Source organism: Papaver somniferum, chromosome 5 (genome assembly GCF_003573695.1).
Source record: "Papaver somniferum cultivar HN1 chromosome 5, ASM357369v1, whole genome shotgun sequence".
Lineage (NCBI taxonomy): Eukaryota > Viridiplantae > Streptophyta > Magnoliopsida > Ranunculales > Papaveraceae > Papaver > Papaver somniferum.
Genome location: NC_039362.1, coordinates 93,375,833 through 93,385,696, shown reverse-complemented (window position 1 = coordinate 93,385,696; position 9,864 = coordinate 93,375,833). Strand labels below are relative to the sequence as shown.

The window sequence follows — 9,864 nt, the reverse complement described above, 5'->3', positions numbered from 1 at the left end:
TTTCAAAAGTTTATTCTACATTGGCTGAAGTTAACCATGGGCATGGAATACATTCATAGCCTGTTCTGATTGAGCTCTCAAAACAATCTGAACAATTTTGATAATTTAGAATTTTTCTTTCCTTTCTTTTTCTTACGTAACATAGACTCACATTCGTTTACAGTTTTTTCTCGCCGATGCCACCGACTTCCAAAAGCCAAGAAAACAAAACTGGAAATACATCATAATTATATATGTACATAGTCATACAACAGACTGATTGCTTCGATTATACCTTGAGTTTATTAAAGATCCATTTCATTTCCTTTTCTTTTGTTGATCTTCGGGTGGCCTTGCAAGTACAACAGGAGCAGCTGGAATGCTGTACCACCACTCTCTCAATCTCCTCTTCCATCTCTCAGTGCTCGGTTTCCGTAACGGAGAATATCTAGTATTTGATTCCAAAACTACCAAGAGAAATATGTACTTGCTGGGTATCAAGGCCAGCGTTAACGCCAGGAGAACTAAAGCCAATGCAAGTTTGTCGCTGGCCTGCACACCAGTAAACAAGTTATTGCCACTGCATAAGATTGGATAATAACTGGATGAAGTATAACAAGAAAAAGGAGAAAAAGGACTTCACAAAACCTGGGGTGACACTGATAAGAACAAAGCTCTCAACTTGAGGAGAGAAATGTTTCCGTCCTGGATGAAAGCTTCGACTTGGGAAATCGCATTCTGAACCGCTAAGAGTTGTTCCATCGTGTTCATTGATGGAGGGGCAGTTACCTTGACCTCATCAACAGGGCTCCCTTGATTAGACCAACGTGTAAGCAACATAAAAATTGCAATAAATAGAAGCAGCAGAGCAAATGCATGAGGCAGCCATCCCCTGTATCAAGTTAATCATAAATAGGAACCTCATCATCAGAATTGATATAAGTGATAAGCACATCAAAGCATCGTATACACATTACATCAGCAGCGTGACTACTAAATACTAAAAATGTGTTGATGTTGGATCCAAAAAGGAAGCTAGGCATGCTTGAAATCACCCTTTAATGGCAAAGCTGAAGCTCATTGAGGTAATAAGATAATGAATTTAATTTTCATACATTGCCCTTTTTTAGTTATTCGCATGATGCATCATAGTAAAGAAGCTAAATAACCATCAAAATAACTAGTCTCACAGAAAATGTATCTTTACCGGCAGACGACGAAAGTGAACAGAGAACAAAACGCGAAAGACTGCATTGAGTCATCCCAGGATGCCAGGAAATTAAGATACTTCCCTAGTTCCAATACAGGAAAGAGTAACTCCTGCAAACCAAAGACACAACAAAAATGCTGCAGTGACCCTGTATTTCTTAAAATTCAAAGATTAAACAACTCAATTCTCGCATTGAATAGATGTCAAATAACTTTCACAAGAAATGACTCATGTTCAAAAGAATAGCAACTCTAATAACTCTCTTCCAACATGACAGTCACATTAATCCTGGAAGACACGAAGTTCTACAATGGATGTCACAAACATCTGTTTGCTATCAAAGTTTAAAAGTTTTTGACATGCAAATGATTATGACCATGTAGTGTATGAAAAGCAAGATAAAATTACAGTACCTTCATTACGGCCAAATTGGTATCAAGACCCTCTACTTTAACTCCATCAACTGTTGCTTGTGCCAGTTCTACCTTCTTAAAACTGTTTCTGGAGTCACTAACAGCTCGTTCTAAAGGTGTCCTCTCCCCTACAACTATCTCACCCACAAACAGTCTTGGTTTATCAGGAACTTCTGCTCCAAATACGCAGTTTGACACCATAGTCAATGTTGATATGGAATGTGTTGTGTTTTCAGCATTCAGGTGATTTTCCCTATCCAGTTCCTGTGATGTTGACATTGTAGTGGCAAGTGTTTCAAGTATCAAGTCACCTCCAGGAAGTCGATCACATTCATTGAACATAAGAAGTGTCTCGGTGCGAACAGGCTTTGTAGTGGTTATTTCTAGAACAGCTTGTACTCGCAGGATTCCAATGACAGCTTTCAGAAGTATCTCATCTCGATCAATTCCCTCTATGTTGAACTTTCTGATGAATTTATGGGCATACACGATCTCTCGGATAGCTGCTAACCAATAGTCACGACGGAAATGACCTTTCAGCTCTGGGAACTCCATTACAACTGGCTCAGGTCTATAAGGGCAAACCCCAAAAAAAATTTGACACTGAAAGAACTCAGTGAAAATTTTGAAGCAATCATCAAGCAGAGAGAGATAACCAAATGCACTAAAGAACATAGATTATACTTACAAGGAAACGGATTTATACATGACTCCCTTGTCAAAAAGACGTGCTCCCCATGGTCCTGTTAATTCAGGTTTAACAACCTGTTTTAAATCTTCTGATAATTCATAAATTTTAGCCTTTTCAAATGACACCATTCGATGAGCCTCAAAGTAAAGTGCATGATCTGTCAGAGTTAATCTGCCTGCAAGAACAATGAAAAGTAAACTTTGTAACCTAGACACCAAGAGAGTATATGTAATGGTAATATTCAAATAATACTCGATGGACACTATATACAGGTCAACACTGTAAGTTTCCAGTCTTCGCATCATAAATTTTATATCTGCAAAGACCATAAAATTACTTGGTAACCCACCAGGCCAAGTAGAAACACCAAAATGTTCGAGAACTGGTTGTGTAGTAACAGTGCCATCTAATTCAAGTATCCGTTCCTCTCTCGGAGAACGGAGGAGAGAAAGATGAGATGATTCTGTCTGGGTCTTCATTTTTCTTATTGCTCTGTAAAGGAAGAAAGGTTCAGCCTTTAAGAACAAACTAGTGACTTTGCATCATTGCAAAAAATTCATACCAGATAGAAATTTTAAACTTAACTTCAGCAAAATAAATAAATTCAAGATATCATCCATTGAAGAAATACGCAGAAGAGAACAGAGGGATAGAGTTTAAATTTAAAATGAGCCAAAAAGTAGTATTGTCCTCAAGAGTCAGGAAAGTGGATATCTATACAAGTACCAATGAATGTAGAAAACCTTTTAAGTTTTAACCTAAAAGCGAAACTAGCATACAAATGTTAATGGATAATGAGATTGCAACTTAAAACTTACCAGAGCAATGAACCCTAAGGCACCTAGACAATTTAAACAAGTAACATCATTATCATTTCTGGCATTTACTATACCACAAAAAAACTAGATAACTGCATTGACAATATTAACTGTTTCCTGATTCCAGACAAAGAATGACAACAAGAACAGAAGAGCTACCTCTCTAATGCACCTAGGTACTTCTCATAAACTGAGAAGCGAAGCCGACCTCCAGTTGATGTTGTAAGTAAGTCAAACAGATTCTCACAGGTAATAACATCAGATATGGTTGGAACTGCCGGTGTTATTCGAGAGAAAGCCTCTCTTCCCACTGTGCACTCCTGATCCACCTGCCATCAACAGAGGATGATAGTCTGTTAAACCATTTTCGCGAACTATAAAAACTTTAGAACTTGAATCTCGAAGGAAAAAATGTGTGCCACACATTCTCGAGGACAGTATCATCAATGACCCTTACATTTATTGAAGGTTGAGATGTAGCAGCAGGATCTTCCCAGGCTAACATCATGTCATAAGTCAAACGCCGAAACTTCTTATCCCCAAGATGACTATTATTCACTTGTGTAGACAGAGTAAGAGTCTGGAAGCAACAATACTCTAAAAAGTTCCTTGCTCGACAAGATGGATGCTTTACAGAATCCGAAGCTCCAGCATCAAAACATTCTTGCAACTCATCCAGGGATTTGTCAAGGAGTCTGCATCATCTTTTTACATTTTAGTTATCCATCTTAAAACCAAAAGCTAGTATTGAAGACAGACTATACCAGTAGTATTAACGCATGCTATACAGCTAGTTAATTCAGTAATCATAATGGATCCCTCTAGGCACTGTGATTTGATAACACTAGGAAGTAGGAACCTAAATATCATGGGATAACACTATGGCAACATTACACTAGTACTTAAAAACTCATAATTCGATAGAAAAGAAGATACCTTGAGCAGCGACGAACAACCAAATTCGCTTTAGAAGATAGTTCAGGCAACCAATTCTTCCTAGAGGATGGTGATTTACTCATCTCTTCAAAGTCTTCATCAAATGAATTCCTATTACCCAGAATCCAGCTGAATGCTCCTTCTTTAACTAGAGTTTCCAACATATTTGTACTTCTCCCAACCACAGCAGTCATTAAAGTATTAATTACTCCAATCAAGCTCAAATTTCACTAATAACATACTCGAATCAACCCCTCCTGCATTAAAAACAAGCACATAACTCATCAAATCATCCACACTAAATCCAAACAATAGCATCGAATCAAATTCAATGAAAGGAAAGGTTTTTCTGAATGACTTTCATCTTAAAATCAAAACCCAAACTCAGATCAATCAGGAAATGCCTCCAGAATACAAAATTTGTAAATTCTAAACATAGAGCTCTTAAATTTAAAACCCACCTAAGTTACTGTGATCTCTGGATCGTTTTCAACATATTCCGAGTTGGTGAATTAGACCTACCTAACTCGTAATTAACAAAGAAGGTGATGAGGGTAGTTTCCTGATGAAATGATTCAACGAGGTGAGAAGATCATGATCGCCCATGGTTTTGTAGATAAGAACAAAGAAGAGGAAGAAGGGAAAAGGATTCAAAGAAGATAGAAATGAATGACGCAAGTAAGGTGGAAAAAGTGGGAAAAATTTGTTTGATACAATTAATTACACTTCAAAGATTGTGTTCGGTGGCTCGGGAAGGAAAGGGGGAAATCTCACATTCGTATGTCCCCAACCCCAACAACTTTTGCATTTATATTTGCAGGGAAAATGCTTTCCATCCCTCCTCCCGTATTGCTTTCCATCTCTCTTATGCCGGTTCCTATGTGCCGTGGCTAACCCACCCATTTGCCATGCCAGCTGGCCCGACAAACTGGTCGCGTCGCTATGGAAAAAAAGATAAGCGGTCTCTATTTGATAGTCCGGTCTAGTTTACACCGCTAGCAATTTAATCTCGGCTCCTAGTGGTCTCGGCCGGTTCCTGCAGATGCATTCATCTTCTAACATGCTAAAATTGTGCTGTCATGCAACTCTCCAGCTATTTGCTCTTCTTATTTCATTTTGCACACTAGCTCGAAGTGCAACTCTTTGATTTTCGGCCGCATATTGTTCTTCTATGAATTGAGCCATAGACATGTTTTGAGCCATTAAAAAATCTAAGAAAATAGGAAAAAGGTGTGAGTTAAAATGGTAGAGGAATGTGGTATTTATAGGGGAAAGATTTATGGTCGTTGGATCAGATGCTACTTAGTGGTTGTTTTGGGGTAAAAACGGATTCTTCTGGAAGTGGTAAATTTTGGTGTCCCGCCGAGAAACGAATCTAAACCCTAAACAAATGCACTGCACGGAAGTACTATAGATTCGAGAGATCAATCTGTACAATTCTGGCCTAAACCAAGAAATGGTCGTTCCAGACTTGCTTCGGTCACAAAGTGAAGGAGAAGGGTTGATCTTAGGGAGCGAAGCGAAGAAGGTGTTGAGATCAAAAATATTGAATTTTGAAGGTGTGGCTGTTTTATGACTTGTATCAGAATATGAGACTGTTTTGCGGAATGTAAGCTATTAGTTCTTGGTGTTTTCTGGATACTTGTGTTGATAACACTAACTCCTGTTTTCGAAATATGTTGAAAACCTATTTATACAAGTCATGATTGAGCACACCTTGATCTCGTAAGAAGTGGAGACAGTTAAGTAGTGGAGAAGTGGGGTTGTGTAAAAAGTAGTGACCGTCACGTTTCCATCATGAGGGAAAACTGGTCAGCCTTACACCCACTACTCTCTTATTGTTATTAACCGTCCGCCCTTTCCTGACACTTTCTCGTAATGGGCGCATTGCACGCCGCACGCTGTAAACCGCCAGACCAATACCCTGATGAACATTCCCAGTTTGTGACATGTTTGATATAACGAGTATTTTCGTGGAAAATATGCAGCAGGTTGCTGAGTGGGTCTTGTGTGCAAGACCTAGTTATTCTGACCAATCACGCGCAAGCTAGGCGGCGGATAGTCATGTGTGACGAGCCAAGTCATGATACTTGCCGCAAAGAATAGCATGTGATGCTATTAGGTTAAATAACTAAGTTATTTGTGAAGCCTATACTCATAAAATATCGTATGTACGATGCATGTAAAGCATCGCTTTTAAGCAAGCAAATCAAAATAATCGATGCATGTAAATCATCGTTGTATACAACTCGCTTAAATCAATCGCAGAGATTAATGTCTTAAAAGGAGCATGACCGGCCATTTTCAGGAGGCTTCCAGGAGCCATTCACGCGCGCCAAATGCAGGCCGGTCAGTCTCTATAGGAGAGTGATGGCTGGAGACTATGGTGACATCTTATTGGTCGCCTAAGATTTAATCTAGACTGGTCAACTCGGCTGGCGAAGTTGGAGGGCCGAGATGATTTGCGGCAGTTAATAGCCGCCTTAAAATTCATGTAAGCGGCTCGACCAGCCCCTTTCGGACGATCGTTTGGGAGCCATATGGGGAGCCGTGGCTTGTCCGACCGCGGCTTATGGAAGGGGAGTGGTCGTTGGTCATGGCCACATCTTGTTGGCTATCTAAAATAGGAGTTAGGCCGGCCAATTCATCTGGCGAAGTTGGGCAGCCGAGATGATTTGCGGCAGTTAATGGGTACCGTTGATTTAATTTAGGTTTTAAAAAGCCGTGCGGCCAACCTATTTTAGGGCCAACGTTTTTAGTGTTGGCGCCGTGTTGGGAGCCGTTCTTATGGACAGCACAATAGTTGGGCTGCTGGTGAGCGTATCTGCATCTTGCCCGTTGATTGAGATTGAATCCAGGCCGATCAATTTGGCCAGCGAGCCTGGAAAACTGGTCGCGCCACTATGGAGAATAAGTTCGATCGAGTCTCCACCGAATGATTGAGACTAGACAGACCGGTTTTATGAAGACCGCTAGCGGTCTTCATAAAACCGGTCGGTCTTGTAATCGTCTCTTATTAAATAGTGAAGTAACGGCTATCCTCCCCCCCCCCCCAACACGTCTCCCTATAAATTCACCCCATTCAATTTAATCACACATCATTTTCTCATTAACTCTATCATCTTACTCTTTTGTACCTTTAATCATCTGTTTAATTTTTATTTTCAACTCAATGGATTCTTCTGACGAAGAAGTGCGTATTAATATGGATCGATTTGAAGAACAACAACGAATATTCGTTCAGGCGTTGAAACAAATTGATGACGAGTCAGATAAAGATAAAGATCTAACCAACAACTTGTTGCAGCTATATTCATCGGGGAAAATACCTAGAGATCCAGAGCCAAAAGAAGTGTTCACAAGAAGATATACGTACCGGGATCGGGATGAATGGCACGAGAAGCTGATGCACGATTATTTTCTTCCCGACTGTGTGTTCTCTGATGAAAATTTTCAAGGCCTATTCCGCATGCCCCGACATTTGGTGCTAAAGATTATTGGTGAGCTTTGTCAGGTAGAACCTCAAATTAATTATCAGTATGATGCACTGAATATTAGGGGTCATAACCCTGAACAAAAGGTTAATTCGGCCTTAAGGATTCTAGGATATGGCAGACCTCCAGATTTTAATGATGAGTACCTTCGCATTGGCAAAACAACCACATACAAGTATCTTTCGTTGTTTTGCGAAACAATGATTAATCATTTCGGTCCAACCTATTTACGAAAACCAACTGATGCAGATGTTAGAGAAATATTAAAGCAAAATCAGGAAAGGGGATTTACCGGAATGCTGGGTAGTCTTGACTGCATGCATTGGGTATGGACCAGATGCCCTACCTATTGGGTCGGTCAGTATAAGGGTCACTACGCAAAACCAACGGTTATCCTTGAGGTTGCTGCTTCTTATGATTGTTGGATATGGCACACTTTTTTTGGTCTCCCGGGATCTCAAAATGATATAAATGTTTTACTCAAATCGTCTTTGTTTGAAGATTTAAAGTATGGAATTTCTCCTCAGGTAAATTTCAGTATCAACGGGAATCACTACACTGATGGTTATTATCTTGCAGATGGAATTTATCCAAAATGGTCAACTTTAGTTCAATGTTACCGTCAGCCACCTGCCGGTGAAATGGGTCGTTCATACTCATATTTTAATAGTAGACAAATGGATCTGAGAAAGGATGTGGAACCGGCTTTTGGGATTCTGAAGCGGAAGTTCGCAATAATTTGTGGGCCTTATCGTGGTCTAAGTGCTCGTGAAATGCATAAGACTATGCTGACTTGCATCATTATGCATAACATGGTAATGCAGGAAACTCGTCATAATAAGAATTGGACTAACCATCAAGATGAAGACTCAAGGCTTGAGATTATACCAGCAAGAGGATTACCTGTAAGGAACTATGCGAAAATGACCAGTCATATTGAGAACAGAACTCTGTATAACATGTTAAGGGAAGATCTCAGAGCGAATATGTGGGATGAGTTTGGAAGAGATGGAGGACGAATTGAGTAGTGTTGTTTCATTTGTTATTTTATAATTTTTTTTTTTTTTTTGAAATTGTTTTAGTTTCATTTGTTGTTCCATAGTTTTGTTTTGAAACTGTTTAAGTTTAAATTTGTTGTTTCATAGTTTTGTTTTGAAGATATTTAAGTTTAAATTTTTTAACGGTCATTTAAAGTAGCAGTCTAGACTCAGTCGCTAGCGGTCTAGACTCAATCTCCAACATTCCTTATAAATATACCTTCACTTCATCCATTTCAAAATCACACCTTCACTTCTCTACTTTCTGGTTAATTTATGGATGATCATAGATTCACTGAAGATGAAGATTTATCTCTTTGTAGAAACTATGTAATATACTACCCGAAGAGAGGTGAATAACGACGGATGAACGGTTTACCTAGTATGAGTTATTTGGGTAAAATTCATGATGCCTTCTACACAGAGACAGGAAAACCTCATAACCGGGATCGTGCTGCTTTGTTTTGTCGATTCATGACTATCAAAAAAGATCTTGTGGATTTTATAGCTATGAAAAGGATTGTCACTCAAATCATCTCAAAGGTGACACCAATGTTGAATTAGGAATACGAACTCGAGACGAGTGGCAAAGATGGAAAGGAAAAAATTTCGAATACGAAGCGCATTACCAAATTCTTAAGGAGTTTCTAATAACTCGTATGCGATGTTAGGATTAATATTAGTTTTCATGGATGTTGTCAAGTTTAAGTTTTAATGTAATGAAAAAACTAGTTTAAGTTTTAATGTAATGAAAAACCTAGAACAATTTGTAATAAAAAAACTAGGACAATTTCATTCACCATAATTTCATTAAAATTAAAGCTGATACATTAATTAATTAAGTGGCACTACTTCATCGTGGTCTTCATTTTCCTCATTTTCAGCTTGAACTCCAAATTGTTTTTCTAAATTTCTCTTGTTTCGTTTTTCTTCCAACTCCTTTGCTAACCTATCCATCTCCATCTCCCATACCATAAATTGTCTGGGGTTCATTGTTGTGGTGTTTGCATTTAGAATCTTATTCTTGTCATAGTCTGAAATAAATTTCTCTTGAGTTTGTCGATGTTTTTGCATCTCGTTAGTCAAGAATTGTCGGTTTACAACTCTTTGTTTTTCGGCAATCTTCTGATCCTCTATCAAAGTATCCAAAGAACCTCCTTCACTTGCTTCTCCTTCTTGGGCAGCTTTTCTCGCTGCTCTTGCATGATTTCTTCCTAATAATTTTCTCTTGATCGCCGCATTGACATTCAAGTTGGAATTGTTGTTTGTTGTGGTTTCTGGTGAAG

The 9,864-nt window shown here is 38.9% G+C and overlaps 2 protein-coding genes across 4 annotated transcripts; one reads left to right on the top strand and one right to left on the bottom strand.

Annotated features, from left to right (window-relative positions):
• LOC113282246 lies at positions 1–4,833 on the bottom strand. 3 transcript variants are annotated; one of them, XM_026531225.1, is made up of 10 exons: positions 4,509–4,833; positions 4,048–4,304; positions 3,569–3,806; positions 3,271–3,440; positions 2,643–2,785; positions 2,291–2,468; positions 1,603–2,173; positions 1,187–1,299; positions 628–871; positions 1–531 (listed from the first exon to the last, which is right to left on the bottom strand). In XM_026531225.1, exons 2-10 carry the CDS (start codon positions 4,239–4,241, stop codon positions 298–300), a joined length of 2,085 nt encoding a protein of 694 aa, XP_026387010.1. In that variant the 5' UTR covers positions 4,242–4,304; positions 4,509–4,833; the 3' UTR covers positions 1–297. The 3 variants fall into 3 exon arrangements, with proteins under 3 accessions (XP_026387010.1, XP_026387009.1, XP_026387011.1); XM_026531224.1 differs by having other exon boundaries at positions 183–531; positions 4,570–4,833; XM_026531226.1 differs by lacking the exon at positions 4,509–4,833 and having other exon boundaries at positions 183–531; positions 3,569–3,815; positions 4,048–4,189.
• A 2,386-nt stretch (positions 4,834–7,219) lies between these two features.
• Positions 7,220–8,569, top strand: LOC113279320. Its single transcript, XM_026528016.1, has 2 exons — positions 7,220–7,716; positions 7,879–8,569. Exons 1-2 carry the CDS (start codon positions 7,220–7,222, stop codon positions 8,567–8,569), a joined length of 1,188 nt encoding a protein of 395 aa, XP_026383801.1.
• Positions 8,570–9,864: the final 1,295 nt, after the last annotated feature.